Source organism: Mercenaria mercenaria, unplaced genomic scaffold (genome assembly GCF_021730395.1).
Source record: "Mercenaria mercenaria strain notata unplaced genomic scaffold, MADL_Memer_1 contig_2084, whole genome shotgun sequence".
NCBI classification, from domain to species: domain Eukaryota; kingdom Metazoa; phylum Mollusca; class Bivalvia; order Venerida; family Veneridae; genus Mercenaria; species Mercenaria mercenaria.
In genome coordinates, this window is record NW_026460119.1 from 12,864 (window position 1) to 31,434 (window position 18,571).

The 18,571-nt window shown below is 36.6% G+C and overlaps 1 protein-coding gene across 1 annotated transcript in view; it reads left to right on the forward strand.

The window, feature by feature from the left end:
• Nucleotides 1–18,571, forward strand: part of LOC128552151 (uncharacterized) — a gene marked incomplete at its 3' end in the record, with an annotated part of 57,585 nt that overhangs the window by 6,530 nt on the left and 32,484 nt on the right. The window contains exons 3-4 of the mRNA XM_053533170.1: nucleotides 29–86; nucleotides 18,126–18,347. Of these exons, the coding sequence (XP_053389145.1) occupies nucleotides 29–86; nucleotides 18,126–18,347 (280 nt within the window). The remainder of the gene's footprint in view (nucleotides 1–28; nucleotides 87–18,125; nucleotides 18,348–18,571) is intronic.

An 18,571-nucleotide genomic window follows, 5' to 3' on the forward strand; every position in this document is an offset into this window, starting at 1 on the left:
ACGCAGCTCCTTTTTTAATTTATTTCAGGCCAGACGCGTTGAAGAAAACTTGACCAGTATTGGTCTGACAGTTGTGTCTCAGGATGGTATGTAAAAATAAAAAAAAAATCTCTTCTTTTGATTACAATCTTTACATTTTCAGGCATACTCTTGCTGATGATACTTGATTTAAGAAATAATTTATAGCAAAAGAGTGCTTTAACACTATTTATGCAGGATAAGGGGTTATACGCCGGGCGTAATATTTTCATGAAGGCGCAGCCCAAGTGAAATTATTTGTACCATGTATTACCGCTCGAGTGTATAGGCTTAAAACACGGTTTTGTTATAAATTATTTCAATTCTAATATGCCTTTAATCTAAAACAGTGGATAAAATAATATTATAGTAGCACTCTGTCTTGGTCGCAACCCTTTGATTTCACCGTATGTTAACGTGACATCATTCTAGAGTAAGCGTGTTTTAACAGAGGCAAGCATATTAGAATTTGGTATGCTCTGGGATTGTCATTGAAATTTGTTTCTAACAATAGTTGTGACAGCGAGTCTGAAAATTTCACCTTATAAGTATATAAAAACCCTGATATTTTGAGGTGCATCAATATAATGCAACGGTAATACTGTAAGTCATGAAGTGTTCAGTTTGAATTTGAAATTTGCCTATTTACACCTTAAGCCCATGTTTAGTGGTATTTAGGAAATGATTTATAACAAATCAGGTAGGTACAGGGTATATCATTTTTTCACTTGATCATAACATATGCATGTATATAGAACTAATGCAAATAAAAACTACATAATATAGTATCACTGTATGGTAACTACACCGGTAGCCGTGTGTTTGGATCTGTCCGATATGGCCTCTCCCGGGCAAAAAATGTCAAAAATATCACGTAAGTTTTGATGTTTTCTACGATTAAATACATATTTTTACAAAAAGATTTATTAGGTATTCAGTTTTCATTCTAAGGTCTAAGTTATTCGATATAAAAAGATCAGATTATTCCAGTTTTAATTACTAAATGATAAAAGCGTACAGATTATGGGAATCAAGAAGCGAAAACGAAACTTTTAAAGATGTTATCAGAGCTCTTGCAATTGTATCATCAGACAAATCAGTTAAAAAGAAAGAAGAAACATTTCTGACATATCTTGTTATCGATCTCTGAACTAAAAGTGTAGTATTTTTGTGAAAAATACCATCATAAGTCAATCATATGTATCAAGTGTGTAACGGTTTGGATATAAGTAATTGAAAAGCAGTTAACGGTTTGGATTTAGTATATGCACCAGTTTGGATAGCAACATAATTCACATTCCTGCACGAAAAAATCGGGATCAAAGTTGATAAAATCATATACATCCACATCTATCTCCTTTATTCATTAGTGTGATATAAGAGGTAATCTTGTGTATGGATTGCATATAGACTAAAAAAATCTATGGAAAGAAATAAACTGAAGGTCATAAAACTAAATATCTAAGATATGTATAAACGATTCGAATTTAACATTGTACCTAGAGAAATTATTTTTGGTATTGGTGCATGAAAATGTGTTACATTGAATAACGAATTTATTTCATGGAATAGTTTCAAAATAAATCACTATATATCCTGATAGGTTTGTTAAATGAGTTCTAAAAACAGCAGCGTAAGAATGTTTGAGTGCCAGGCTGGTTATATATCCAAGTCATTTGTTTTTGAAAGCTTGGGTTCCATCTACCGTCTCGAGGGTGATTTGATTTGAATTCTTTTACAATAAATGTTTATTTGTTTATCATATTTGATAGAAGTGGAATTAGTACCTGCTTAGAAAATAGGCCCAAAATAAACAAAAACGTTTGTTTGCCCCTTTATCTACCAACTTAAATGCAACCTCTGTGCACATTAGCTATTTCACTATTCCAAAAGATGATTTGCATCGACTACTTGAAGAATACGAAGGGCTATTGCGCGCATCCGTTCGTTGACTTCCGCATACTCCTTGTTAATTATTTGTAAGATGTTATATCAGTAATGACTAGTGGGAATTTATTGAAACTAATTGTTCAATGTGATAATCTGACATGCAATACATATGTTCCATAATTCTAGTTTGCTTTTTTACAAATGTATGACTCTTTTCCCGATTCACTAAATTTAATTTTGTACTTTTTGTACGTATGCAGGTATCTCAATAATCAATAGTTAGGAGGATCTAACATGCAAAGTGAGGTTCTACAAGTCTGACTTTAACTACATTGCAGAGTTATGCCGCTTCATTTAGCTAACAAATAATGCTGTAGCTTTGGTATGTAAGCAGGTACCTCACATACTACTTTTAAGAATGAAATGATGCTTCAAACACCTGTTCACTCTAATTATCCGACATACAATGCAAAGGCTCAAAGACTGATTCTCTTGCTTTTTCAAAACAAATATATATCGCTATTTTGACTTGACTTAGCAAGTTATGGTTAAGTTTATATATGTAAGCAGGTATCAAAGTGTTATTTAGCATCAGAAGAGGTGAAATTTCTATGACTAAAACATACGTCTTACCAAAATTCTTGGCCCTTTTGTACTTGATTATGCCATTGATTCATTCAATTATTTCTTTTGTGACATGGCATTTGAATAGTCGACTGTTGTACTTGATATTCGCCCTTTTTCATCAAAATGTATGTAAACAGTCGTGAAATTAGAACAGAAGTCAGTATATAATTAAACAAGCTAGTGAATCATTTTTTTAAAAGCTCTGTTTTGAAATGTGAGATTGGGAGACAGATAACAAAGCCTTTAATGTGACCCTACTATTGAACTAACAATCATGCATAATCAACAATAGTATTCTTGCACTTGCAGCCTATTTTACTTAGTAATAGGCCTGTGCGTTTGAATTTACTACAAAGATTAATGGTGCTGACGATTGCTTTTCGTGGCCAAAAAATCCCCTCCCACTGGTATTTTAGATTGGAAAATTTCACTGCTACACTTGAGAAAAGAAATTATAATACTTAGAAACAAACATTATTTAAAATTAGCAGTTAAAAGTGTTAATCCAAACCGCAAACATCCAAAGAGATTAAGTCATCCAAACCGGTGTACACTTGTTATCCAAACTGTTACATTCATGTGTTCATGACATTATACGTTTTGAGTCCTTTTGAAGCTTAGGTGCTATGTACATATCACAGATTATGCATACTTATACTAGAGATTATCATATAGTATATTTACATCAATTTAGTCCAAATAGCTTGATTTTATAGATAATAAAAATGAAATTTTGGAACATCTGACGCAAAAATGAACAATTTCCATGAGTTTATCAGATATATTTGTGCTAAATACGATTCCGGTAACCATGTCAGTCCGGCGATTACTTCTTTGGACATTACCAGTGTTAGTGAACAAATTTTGATAACAAAACGTAGCAAGACGTATTAAATATCTGTAAGAACTTACATGACCTTCCGTTGTTTTCTGCTTTGAGCGGCCATATTGGACAACCCAAACACACGGCTATCGTTGTAGTTACCATACAGTGAGTATGTAACTCTGTAATTCAGTGATGGTGTGGAAGAATATCTATACTTGGAGGCACTTATAACTGTAAAGTTACACAAATACCCCTGTCTCAGTATCTATTGAGTAGATGTTGTTGAAAGTTTCAACAAACGTAGTTAAGAAGTGATTAATAATATTTAAAAATATTTTTCGTCGCATAATAATCAAAATTTAGAAAACAACAGCACTTATTTCAGTGTTGCGTTAAAGTGCAAATTTACAAAATCTGCTCCTTCTCCAATCACACAGTTTTACAGTTGGCTAATTAAACTTGTATGCCCTCATTGGGCGTTTATGATAGCTAGGCAACGTCGCTGCATTGACGTTTCGTGTTATGTGTGTAATTTTGGAGAATGTTGGTTCATTCCTGTACAAGCCTTGCTCTCATCTGAGGAAGGGTCTGTGGCACGTGACATCTTTTTACCCACCGATTGAGTTCCTCCCAAAGGTTTTTGTCGAGCCCGCTTGCGGAAGCGAAGACATAGTTGTCCAAAATGGCTGTTCGGTGTATGTGCGTGCGTCCGTGCGTGCGTGCGTCCGGATTTGTTTGTCCGGACCATAACTTTGACATGCATGGAGCAATCTTGTTTATATTTGGCGTGAATGTTAACCTCAGTAAGACGGAGTGTCATGCACAAACCCCAGGTTCCTATCTCAAAGGTCAAGGTCACACTTACAGGTCAAAGGTCAATTTCAAAAATGACTTTGTCCGGAGCATTTCTTCTTCATGCTTGGAGGGATTTTGATGTAACTTGGCACAATTGTTCACTATCATGAGACGGAGTGTCATGCGCAAGTACCAGGTCCCTAGGTCTAAGGTCAAGGTCACACTTAGCGGTCAAAGGATACAAGAATGACAACTTTGCCCTGAGCATTTCTTCTTCATGCATGGAGGGATTTTGATGTAACTTGGCACAAATGTTTATCACTATGAGACGGAGTGTCATGCACAAGAACCAGGTCCCTAGGTCTAAGATCAAGTTCACACTTAAGAGGTCAAAAGTCAGATACAAGAATGACTTTGTCTGGAGCATTTCTTTTTGGCGCATAGAGGGATTTTGCAGCCAAAACCAAAAATTTGACCCACTTAAAATTAGAAAAATCTTAAAAATGTGAATGTTAAATAACAGTTCTTAACTTGTTTTTTTCAAAAGTCCAACATCTGAAAATTACCACAACATTGATAGCGTTTAAACAATATCGAATACTGATATATATGTGCATTTACTCATGTTACGGATGGTAGAATTTAGTGACCATCTATATTTTTGGATATTAAGAAATTAAACAATAACGCAGTTACTTATTCAAAAGAAACTCTTTAATGAAACATAATTGAACAACACGTCCGACACACAATCCAATCAATATGACATTTTCTACCGTCAATACCGAGAGAGAATAAATGTGTATGACTGATAATTTTAAGCTGTATTTTTAAAACAAAAATTTGAATATTTACACTTGTTATAATTATTAAATTGAGCATCGTATAGAAGAAAATTGGCAACCCTCTGTCAATTTAGAATGTCCTTAACACCACACAATAAGTTGCGGATGTGCTACATATATTACAGTGCTGGAATGGCGATTCTAAAAACATACAACTCCGTTACGGAAGTGATAAAATTTACAACGAAATAAAAACATAAGCCTAAAGAAAATATTGTTGTTGTTGTTTTTTTCTACAATGGGAACATGGTTTTGGAACTTTATCAAATGTTTTAAAGAATTGATTAAAACACAACACAATAAGTTGACATATTACAGTTCTGGCACTGCTTAAGTATTAGAAACCTGTCACCTAACATAGATTCAAAAACAATACATTTCATTAAATTAAAGAGACAACCATTGAAACAGTACATTTTCAAACAATTACCTGCACAAGACTAAACAGCAACTAAACTAAACTACCATGTGTGACATTTATACAAAATCTGTATATACAGCAAATATTGGGGCATCTAGTAACGGAAGTGATAATGCGTTACGGAAATTGTGTTACATGTATAGTAAAGCCTATAATCAAACTGCTGTGTGTAATAGATTAACGACCATAATATAAAATGTCAGGGCTCTTTAGAAACAGTTCAAATGATAAAACCCTCTCATGATGCAGGCTTTCTATCCATCTATGATCTCCGTCAATGAACATCGAACATTTCTTGATGTTCCTGTCTTTTCTAAATAATCAACTATTTTGTATACGTCTGATTTCTTTTATTCTTTTTATATCTTGGACGAATGGGACTTTTCATTTGTTACTATATTTCCAAGATTCAGTAAGTAAATTAATCTGAACTTCATGAGCCATGTCTTAAATTACGCAGCCATCCAGATGTCTCTCCTCGCACACGAGTTTCTGTGATTTGTCAGCAACAGTTGAATTTGCATTTTTCGGTTACTTTTCTCAGGGTTCAAATTTAGACAAGCATACAAGCTAAATGCTAGTGGAATTTGAGAATAGCTAGTGGGCTTGGAATGTACTAGCTAATTTCAGCTAGTCAATAATATACCAAGCAAATGTCTTCAAAGCTTTTTTCTGCATGAAAGGAATGTTATCATTTGTGTTTATAAATGATATTTCATTGTTCAACAAAACTCTGATATAATGCATAATTGCAGCTGGCATTAAGTTAAAATGGAAGGCTTTGACTTTAGCTTGTTAAGTGGATAAAAATGGCACTAGCTATTTTAAGCTAATAGAATTTTTTTGTGTGACTGGCTACTTACAGAGATTAATCAGTAGGTTTTGGCCAGTAAAATATTAATATAGTTATTAAATATTATAGTTTAACATTCATGACATTAGCCGGTATCTTTTCATTTTAGCTAGTGAACAAAGAGGGCACTAGCTACTTTTAGCTAGTAGAAAATGTTGCTAAATTTGACCCCTGCTTTTCTGATATTAGTGTGTTTGTCAACCATTTTATTACCATTTTCTAAACAATTCCAACTCAATTAATAATGTTAATAAACGTTTCCTTACTAACATTTTCTGTCTTTTATTCTGTCACATCGATGTTTCTTACGTTCAACATACAACAGTTTATATTGGATAATAAAGTCTGTAAAGATTCCTTGAAAGCAAAGAATGCAGTCATCTAAAATAATAGCAGACTCGGTTTGATTAAGTCCGTTCAAATCATTGTAAGTCATATGTGCCACTATATTTTCTTTGGACATGGAAGAAAAATAGTCAAATTTGTCAAAAGGAAATTCAGAGAAACCTAATTACAATTAAACAAGTCTACGAATACTTTATTTCTACTACATAAATAATAAAATTTCTATGTAACCTCCGTAACATAATATCTTCTCGGTAACAGAATAAAACATGTGGCCTTTTTTCAAAAAGTTAGTAAGATTTTAAATATTACATAATGACGAGAACATTACTGAAACCAGATCATATTGGTGCAGTGACTAAACAAGGACAAGTTCAATGCAGTCAGACAAACTATCTCACCTCCATAACGGTATTGTGGGAAAACTCAAGCTCTATATCACTTTTCTACTGATAAAATAGTCAGAAAAAAATATATATTTCTTGAATCTGAGTCAGTTTTGACATATCTCTTTGGCCAAACTTTCATGTATGAAATTTGAATGTCGCACTGGAATTTACGAACACGTTATCGCCTCCGTAACGGATATGTTTAAAGAGGCATGTTTATTTCAGCGCTATATTTTATGTATAGTTTTACGTTCAAACCAAATTGGAAAAGCAGAGAAAACACATTCAAACACCTTAAAATATAATCTCATAAACATCATGTAGTAGAATGCTTTTTTTGTACACAAATATGAACTTACCTCATTTACTTGAAATACTGTTCCACCAATAATTTAAAATTACACTTAAAAGTCTTTGCAGATCAGCCTCTGCTTCCTTCGAGTGACGCATGAGAAAAACTTCCGCATTTCAGTAGGCAGTTAGAACAGCTAAGATGTTATGTTACGGAAGTAATACGTGACGGAAGAGATAAAATTAATTCAATATTTGATAACTGTTCGATACCTTGATCATGTTGATGGCATATACTAAAAACAAGCCTTCTTACTGATGCATTCAAGGTAAATGATACAGACACAGAGGGAAAACACCATTGTTATCACGTACATTTGAAGAAGTCCCCGTTACGGAGGAGAGATTTTTAAATCGCGACAAAATAAAAATGAACTGGAAACGATAATATCAGAAATATTTACTTATCAGATAGTAACAAGAGAGTTATTTTGATAAAGTTATATCATTTGCCGACAGTTTGTGTCAATTTTGTCACATCTATACCTTTTTCAAAATACTTCGTTAATATATTAGTTATTGTTACGGTAGGTGAGAACTGTTTTAGGTGACAGTAATAATTATGACCGGGATGAATGCATTTTGTGCTTATGCTATTGAAAATGTCCTTCCGCAATTACAATGAACCCTCTTTCATAATACTGCATGTAGGTTTGGTGCACAGATGTACTCCAGTGCTATCAACGGAGTTATTATTTGGCTCAGTATACTTGGCGACATGGCTGAAATGAGCAGAAAGCTTTTATTTCAGTCCTACTGTACATAGAAAGTAGAAAAAATCGACTAAAAGTATTACAAAAACAAAGAATATGCCCTGGCTAAAGTAAAAACCTCTTTCCAATGTAATGTATTCATCATGTGTTTGTAATAGATGTAAAGAATGAAGGCGACAAGGAATTTGCTAAAGTGGGTCAAAGTTTTGGTTTTGACTGTTTGATGTAACTTGGCACAATTGTTCATCATCATGAGACGGAGTGTCATGCGCAAAATCCTAGAATTACTTCCCTTTGTTGTTACTATAAATAGCTTATATTCGTAACTTTTTTATTACTGGTCGTAGGGAAAAATCAAGACCACTTTCCTGTAGTACAACATGCATGTTACATCCAATTTTCAGGTCTATTTTGACCTATCCCAACTGGTGAGGATTTTTGTGTGGACTTAGAATTTTTTTTTAGATTTACGTCCCTTTGTTGTTACTTTGAAGAACTTACATTGTAACTTTTTGCAATCTCTTTTTTATTTGGCATAAATGTTTGCCTCAATGAGACAAGGAGTGTCATGTGCAACTCCCAGTCATTTTGACAGCTGGCGGGCTCGACATGTTGCCCGTGGGCATCTAGTCTTTAATATTCAAGTCGGGGGACTTGGATGGCCATCAGATACGTTTACGTTATTATTATGCAGCAACGTAAGTGTAGCTCTTGCAGTGTGACAGGGAGCGCAGCAGCCTGTCCTGGACAAACCTCATACCACAGTTGTTTCACATCATGGGCAATACCTCTGGTTGGATTATTTCATTCTGACACGTTCAAATTGCTGTTGATGAGTAGGTTTGTCTTGTGGTGCATGGACACCCCGCTCAAACCATAGCTGATTCCCCTCTGTAAACCTCTCTCCCCTTTCATGATATACTGGTGTACGACCATCGTTACCAAGTAAACGAAACTTCTTTTCATCTGTGAAAAGAACATATGCACTTTCTGCTTGCATGACTCGATGATGACACTGCGCCCATTGGTCTCTCTAGTATCTAGATAGTACCGTAGATCATTTATAAGGTTTTTAATCTTTTTATTTTTGCTATGCAATACAATTTTAAAGCTATAACTAAAATTACAGGTGATCATCTTAAATTAAAGTATTTTCATCAGCGATAAGGTTTCTTAAAAATGGTCGATATGAAGAAATATATGAAGTTCGTAGTCTTTATTGTGAATAGAATTCTGCTTAAAAAATCATAACGGTCACCCACATTTAAACTCAATCCACATGGAACCCCCCCCCCCCCCTCCACACACACACACTCTGGATCTACCCATTTTGGTGGACATGAAATTTCATTGTTTTTGACAAGTACACCCATACCAATAAATCATGATTTTACTCTTTCTTTGGGATTTAATTTTGTGGACTAGCTCAGCCATGATGTAATAATTCAGACATCCCAACTCTCTCGATCCCATCGGGTTTCTCCCGATTCTGGATGTAAAACCCGATTACGCCGATAAGAAGTCCAAATCTCCTGATTAAAAAATCAAACAAAGAAAAAAAGATCTGCTCCATTACATCAATTAATCCTCACTAATAACGAATCTGTAAACAACAGTTTTCGGATATTTTCATACCTATTTACCTCAGTTGATTGTTGTTTATTGCATGATATAACAAAGCCAGATGTTGATTACTTAGTACACAGAAATTAGATGCCTACATATACTTTAGTTTGACCACGTGTTTTGAGCCGTGGCGGAATGATACACTTTTTCAGTTTGTCACCTCAACGCAACAAAGTCGTATCTTCTTATAAATTTATAATAAGATACGACTTTGTTGCGTTGAGGTGACGATTAATTTATTATTATTGGGTTATATCGATATGCGGTCCATACCTGGCTGGCAAATCACTCTAGACTAAGTTGATATGTGTGTTTTGTTTATTATGACTCAATTATGTCGCTGGCGCAATTGGTAGAATGTAATGATTATAAACCGTAAGGTGCGAGTTCAATCCCAGGTTACGACCATAATTTTTCTCTACTATACCTTTTTTCAATTTTATTTTAGTCAAACATTTTTGAAGACTCTTTTTTAAAAAGCACTTTACATATTGCTATAATAATGTTTTACTTATTTTTCATTGTTTCTATATTAAGAAATATTTTGCTACTTTTATTTCAATTTAATTCATGTCATGTAATTTCATATAACTTCACTTGCTGTGTTTGTTGATGACTCTTCAGCCGTGTAAATCTCTGTCAGACGATGTATCGGAATCAAGGTTAAGCGTGATGATCACTGGTGCTGGAAGATCATTAACTTATCGATACAATGAACTTCACAGTTTTCTCGAGCAATGACTATTGAAATAAACAATTAAAAAATGTGAAAAAGAAAATGTGAAATTATCCAGGCTCGAACCTAGAAAAGCAAAATTGCTAAGCCAACGCCATATCCTTTGGAACTTGCATTCGTTTACATTCTTCTCCGTAACCTATACCGTACGCCACTGTATACACAGTTGTACGGTATTAGTACGGCGTATAGTCGTTAGCTTTATGTTGCAAGGGTTGTCGCCCTTTGCTTATCTCCTCCATTTATTATCAAAAAGAGTTGATTTACATTTCTTTGCCAATAAACATTGATTTGCATCGTTACCGTTGTTCCTTGTTAAATGGCGTGGTGGCAGCGCTAAAACAAACCCACGTTCTTCCCCTACACACCAAGGACGAGCGAGTTCATGGACATTTGACCAATAAACCAGTGCACAAAAACAACTTGCTGTAACAAAGGCAGTGACGAGGCAGTTTTTCTTTGACTGTTAAACGCAAATTGACAACTATGGTTTGTGTAAGGGCGCCGAAACAGTGGTCCCTGACCAAAAATGAAACATAAACTTCTTTTGAAGGATGGAAACAAAATCTTCATTACACACTATCCCTCGGTCCAAATTTTGCCAGTTTTCTTGTTGATGGTTTCACCTGGGCAAAGAAGACCGTAACTCATCCACTTAGAGGTTTTGATGACGATGGTGAGGCTGTTCCTCACGCAAAAAGTCGCACTGCCGCACATAAGTGTACCCATCTATCTACATTGTATCTATAAATACTGCTTGACACCCTTGCGAGTATTTTATGCAGGTGCGCGTCAGTGCATAAGAGTTTAAAAGCAGGAATGTACAGGAGAAATAAAGTAATACATAAAGTATTTTTGAGAATTTGAGACAAAGCTGATAGTGCTAATAAAAAGGCGAAATGTACAGTAAAAGGATTAAAAACAGCCTGGTCACTCATAAGTCCTGGCCAAGTTTGGTTACCCCTTGCCTAAACTGGTCCAGGGTAGGTGCCTGAGCAATGTCAGCCGGCAAAGAATTCCAGAGAATGATGGTAGCCGGGTAGAAAGAGAACTTGTAATAATTACAGGGTGTTTGAATTTGCCGGAAAGATAGGGAATGCATGTGTCTAGTGAGCCGGGTAGGAGGTAAAATATAAGATGGCATTGGCACTGCAACCAGTCCATGGACAATCTTGTAAAACATCAGTAGCCTGGCATCATTCCTTCTGTTTGCAAGGGAACGCCACCCCAATTGCTTTAACATGTGTGTGACACTGCTGTAGTTTGAATAGTCACTGGTGACCCATCGAGCGGCCCTGCGTTGGACCATCTCGATTTTATGTATGTTGAGCTGTGTATGTGGACTCCACACTGAGCTGCAGTACTCTAGTTGTGGTCTAACAAGGGTTTTGTAGGCAAATTCCCTAATATTTTGCTGTTTGGAGGGAATATTGCGCTTAATGAAGTTAAGTGTTTGACCAGCTGTTGAAGTGACCTGGTTTATGTGTTTGTTCCAGTTTAGATCTGAAGTGATGCTAACACCAAGGTATTTTGCATCACTCACAGTTGCTAGTGTCTGCCCATGTAGTGTGTAAGTGGATTTGTAAGGGTGTTTAGACTTGGAAAATTTTAATCACTGTACATTTGGATGGGTTGGATTCCATGTCCCATGTGTGTTCCCATTTTTGTAACCTGGTTAAGTCCTCTTGCAGAGTATGTTGTTGTGTAATATTGTTGACTGTGATATAATCAGCAGTATCATCAGCAAATAACCGGACCTGTGAAACAATATTTTTTAGGTAGGTCGTTCATGTATAGCAGAAAGAGAAGAGGGCCGAGGACAGAGCCCTGTGGGACACCAGATGTGACCGGGACCTCATCCGACTTATCACCATTGACTAAGACGGACAGACGGCGACCGATGAGAAATGATTTGACCCACTGTAGTGTACAGTCCTGGATGCCATGTTGGTGCAGCTTATATAGTAACTTTAGGTGATTAACCTTACCAAACGCCTTTGAGAAGTCGAGGAGTATTAAGTCTGTTTGGTGACCTTGAATTAAATTCCTGAATAGGTCCTCGACAAGTCCTAATAGTTGAGTTTCGCATGACCGTTTTGACCTGAAGCCATGTTGAAGGTGATAAAGTATGTTGTTGACCTGGAAATGTTTAGTGATGTTTGATGCGACAATGTGCTCCATAACTTTGCAAAGAACACATGTCAGAGAAATGGGTCTATAGTTAGCAGGGTTGCTTTTATCACCTTTGCTTAAAGAGAGGAGTGACATTCGCCTTGGACCAGACGGAAGGGATAGTGCCTGTTTCTAGAGATTTTTGGAAAAGTTTGGTGACCAGGGGGGCAATTTGTACACTTGAGCTAATGTTGGGACAAATAACCAATTATAGTAACTTGACCTGGAAAAACAAGATGGCATCACGAAATTGGGGTTGGTCACATTATTTACTCATATGCTGCTACAGATGTCTAAAGATGCATTTTAATCATTTAATACACACATATACAATTGTAAAAATGCATTTAATTTATAACATTATAAAATCAAATGTTTTGAAACTCACCATGAAAACAAGTCAATTTTTGTGCAGATTTTGCGAAAAAGTTATGTATCCAAAATGAAAATAATTTATATCCTCATATATTTTAAATCTAAGAAAACCAGGATCCCAGGAAATTTTTCGATGAAAATAATAATTATCTGGTCCTAGGTCCTAAAAATCCCAGGATCCTAGCCTTTCTTGAATACCAGGATTTTCAATCCAGGATAGAAAGATTTCCCAGGAAATTCCCAGGAAATTCTTTTACCTGGGAATAATTTCTGCACGGGCGGGTCAATTAAACATCATGGTGAGGTTCCGGACAGTGACGAGGACATTTCACCTACCATTCAAAAATTAATCGTTCTTACCTGGCTGAGGCTTATTCACCCAGAACTTCCTGCGCATGTGAAACAGAGATACGGTACAGAACTACGGTCGCAGACACTTGCCTGTCTGAAGCCGGAAATATCTCTGGCTCTTGACACATTGTTAGACGAAGTTCATTCTGTCGCGGAGGTTAAAGTATTAAAAGCATCATATAAGGCCAAGAACAAAATTTCCAGCTCTAAATCCAAAAGACCATCCATAACGTGTACTGTGCAAACAAGCAGGACGGCCTTCTCAACACTATCTGAGTGCATGTATCTACCTCCCTGAGGGAGATCGGTTATATATAAGTAAAGCACGACAGACTGTTTCCTACGACTCCTCGTTGGAGGTTAGTGGCGATACACCTCAAGTCACAGATAACACTAGTAATTCTAGGGTAGCCGCTATGTCGCGACGCGTTAGCACTAAGCAATCGCCATATTTCAAAGCATTTTATAAGCACTTCCCATTACATCTTACGCTTGATACTGGGGCTGAAATGTCTTTGATTAAGGCTTCAACTGCTCGCGTATCGGTGCCGTTGTTACTAAGAGTAATCAAAGCGCTCGTCAGGCTGATGGGTTCACAGCCTTAGAGGTAATTGGAGAAACAAGACTAACTCTATCTAGACACGATAAAGACATGTATTTGGAAGCTCTCGTTGTAGGCGATCTTGACAGCGACATACTTGCTGGAATTCCTTTCATGACGCATAATGACATTTCTGTTAGACCGGCTAAACAGCAAATTACCATTGATGGTTGCGGCGTTTTTAACTACGGTTCTCGCGTTAGTGACAAAAACGAAAATCGCGTGAGACGAGCTCAAGCTAGCATCCTACGAGCCATCTGGCCAGGAGACTATGTTGAACTTGATGTTCCATCAGATTTTGCGGAGGACTGTATCATAGCTATTGAACCGCGTAATGACAATGCTCCAGTTGGAACTGTTGATTGGCCGATACCTCAAATTACTGAATAGATCGCGGGAAAAATCCTTTGTGCAACGATACCTACCAACCACAACAGTTACGGAAAAATGATCATGTCTGTCAAGTTTTGAATACATGTGTTCCTTCTGTCAATGATGAGACTAGTAACAGATCACAAGTATCTGCAGCAAGTTCTCCTAAGTATTACTCTGACACTGTCAAGCTTGATCCTGATGAAATCCTTCCTAGTGACACTCGTAATCAATTTCAAGAACTGTTAAGGGAACATGATGAAGTTTTCAGTACTGACCTGCAGGGTTATAATGGGGCGGAAGGATCTTTTGAAGCAGTTGTTAATATGGGACAACTCAACCCCCACAACGCAAAGGTCGTCTTCCTCAATACGGTCGCGATAAGCTAGTACAGCTACAAGAAATATTTGATGAATTAGAAGGTCAGGGTGTATTCAAGCGACCAGAGGATGTTGGTGTCTCAGTTGAGTATCTAAATCCCTCCTTTCTGGTCAAGAAGTCGTCTGTTGAATTTCATTTGGTAACTGCTTTTGCTGAAGTTGGACAGTACAGTAAACCACAACCTTCGTTAATGCCAGATATAGACTCTGTTTTGAGAACTGTTGGTCAGTGGAAATATGTCATTGTTGCTGATCTTACAAGTGCCTTTTATCAGATACCATTATCGCGTTCATCGATGAAATATTGCGGTGTTGCTACACCATTCCGCGGGGTTCGAGTGTACACTAAAAGTGCCATGGGAATGCCTGGTTCTGAAACTGCTCTAGAGGAATTAATGTGTCGCGTACTAGGTGACTGTTTACAAGATGGCTGTGTCGCAGAGTTAGCTGATGATTTGTACAGTGGGGGGAACAGCCCTTAAGAACTTATTCGTAACTGGACCAGAGTCCTAAAAGCACTTCGGAAGTGCAACCTTAGGTTATCTCCGTCAAAAACAATCGTCTGTCTGCGTTCATCTACGATACTTGGTTGGGTTTGGAAGGATGGCCAAATCTCCGCCAGTTCACATAAGGTTGCGGTCTTGTGTTCGTGATCTTCGTGCATTCATAGGCGCTTATAAGATGCTTGCAAGAGTCTTACCAGGGTGTGCAGAATACTTAGCGTCATTGGAAGAGGCTTCATCTGGAAAAGAGTCCCGTGATAAACTAGTGTGGACAGATAGCTTACGTTCGGAATTCAGTTCTGCACAACATGCCTTGAGCACACACAAATCTATAACGCTTCCCAAGACCGATGATCAGTTATGGATTGTAACTGATGGATACGTTTCAAAACATGGTATAGGTGCTACTTTGTATGTCAATCGGGGCAACAAGTTGTTACTAGCAGGATTCTTTAGTGCCAAACTTAAAAATCACCAAGTGTCATGGTTACCATGCGAGATCGAAGCCTTGAGCATAGCGGCCGCGGTTAAGCATTTTGCTCCTTTCATAATTCAGTCTAAACATAAGCCGTGTGTACTAACTGATAGTAAACCTTGCGTACAGGCTATACTGAAACTTCGTCGTGGTGAATTTTCTGCAAGTCCCCGCGTTACCTCATTTCTGTCTGTGGTTAGTCGGTTTCAAGTGAGTGTGCAACATGTCGCTGGGTCAGCTAACTTTCCTTCAGATTTCGCGAGTAGAAATGATGCCAAGTGCTTGGAACCGCTTTGCATTTAAAACTTTGTCATCCCACTAAACATCAGTTACAATTAGTTCTTAAGCGTCAGTTTTATGCATTGAATCTCTCAAAAGCAATTGACAGAGTGTGTGAGAGTTGTCATACGTGTGCTTCTCTCAAGCAATTTCCTGAAAGTCTTGTGAAACAATCCTCAGAGGAACCACCTGAGCGTGTTGGTATCAACTTCGCGGCAGATGTCTTAAAGCGAAACCGCCAACTTGTACTTGTTCGTGAAACAGTCACATCTTACACATGAACTGATCCCATTAATAGATCATGACATCGTTTTGAATCAGCATAGTTTACGTGAGAAGGATTATAAATACAGTGAGAAATCTAAATGTCCTAATGTTACACACAGTTCAAACAAGGTCAGTGTAGGAGATTTAGTATATTTGTATTCAGATAAGCAGAAATCTCGTCTGAGAGACAGATACCTTGTTGTTTCTATTGACGGTGAATGGTGCTTTATAAAAAAAGTTCACTGGAAATCAGTTACGCGCTACATCTTACAAAATAAAACTGTCTGTATGTTACCGCGTTGAGAGTGAGATTCATTCTAATTATTCCTCAAGTCTGCAAGATTTTGAAAACGAGAGTGATAATGAGGACACTGAATCAAACACGTGCGTTTCTGAGATGGTTCCAATACCTCCGACATTAACTACACCATTAATGAATGACAATGTCCTTCATGAGCCTTCTGAACCCCAAATGTTAATCGGCGAAATTGATGAAAGCCCTCCTCTGGACAATGGGCGTTCTGATGAAGGTATTGATGAAATTCCCCAGTCTAGGCCACAAAGATGTCATAAACCTCCAAAGTACTTGGAGGATTATGAGACAATAAACAATTCATGACTATAAACTACATACCAGTATTTGTAAACCTGGCGGTATATTTACCACTAGTGCACACTAGTGTACATATTGGAATATTGGTCATCTATGATAGCTTAAGAGTTCGGTTGAGAAATGTTTTTCATGTGATAGGACTAATATCCGTATGTTTCCATGTGACAGTGTATTTTTTAACATTTCTTTGTACTATGCTTTCCCGTTTTATTTTCTATATGATTAGGAAATCACTTTAAGTATAAAATAGGTATATTTACTAAACAAGTGTTAAATAACCTACATATTTGAATATTGACATACTTTTTGTTTAGCAGTTACTTATGTTTAATTTTTATGTGGCACATGTACTGTTCCATATATCAGCTTGAGATATAACTTCATGTTCTGAACTACCGTACTTGTACTTTTAAGTTGGATGCTTAACTATTTTAATAATTTGAGAATAGTTTTTTTCTTTAAAGATAGAAGAAGAGGTTGCGCCACTGTATACACATTTGTACAGTATTAGTACGGTGTACAGTCGTTAGCTTTATGTTGCAAGGGTTGCAGGGTCGCCCTTTGCTTATCTCCTCCATTTGTAATCAAAATGAGTTGATTTACGTTTTTTTGCCAATAAACATTGATTTGCATCGTTACCGTTGTTCCTTGTTAACTGGCGGTATAAGTTATATTACATATACGTTCCTACCCTTTTTGGGAAAATCAACTGCCCTACATTAATTAGTCACAGCTGCTCAAAACATGTGGCCGACCTATAATGATTCACACTAAGTTTTGTTTTAATCAACCTAGCTGGGTCGGGTTTGGCAACGGTCCATTGCATTATTGTGCAGGATATATAGTATATTCGGCAACCTGATTTCTTATTCAGTGGCCATCAAGCTTAAATTGTAACCAATGTAGTACTGAGGTTTAGTTGCTGGTTACAGAATTAAACAATTGTATTGCATTACCTATTTCGCTGGGTTTTTTTGAGATTACCATTATTTGCTTAAGTCAGAAATTGACTCCGCCCTGCCAGGTTGGATGAAATGCATTATAAGATTAAATGATTGGAATATTGCAATAAGACTTTGAACTTACTAAACTGATATTTGAATTGTCAATTATTTTGTTTTATTTCCATTTTGAATTTTTGTTCTGGTTTATAGTTTTGCAAGAATGTTCTTTAAAAACTGTAAAAAAACAGTTATACAAAACAAAACAACATTACTAGTAAAGTGTATATTCTGCTTAGCAACAATGAAAACAAAGTACATGTTGTGAAGCTAAATATATTTGATTTGATGCTTTTTACAGATAAGCAAACTACCAGTGATAACAGAAGAGCTGAACTTTCCACCTCAGTCTGTGCACATGGCTCATTGTCGAATGACAGTTATATAATCGCCATTATACAGCAAGAGAGAAAGACAGAGGCAGAATCATATGTACAATTAAGAGCAAACACGTTTGACAGGCGATGGCCACACAAGCACCTGAAGCCTGACAAGATGGCTGAAGCTAGCTTTGTTTATACTGGTGAGCTTAAAGTATTGTATTTTTGAGGGGACTTCCATTCTTAAAAAACAAGATTTGTATAAAGGAAGCATTTTGGACACTGATATCATAAGATGTCAAAGCTACTGTTCCATTTGTCTCATCAAAAATAAACATAGGTCTAAGTTAACTCAAAGTCACTTTGCATGTTGTCGAAAAACATTTTATCAGAAAAATAAACATTCACCTATGAAGAAATCTCCAAA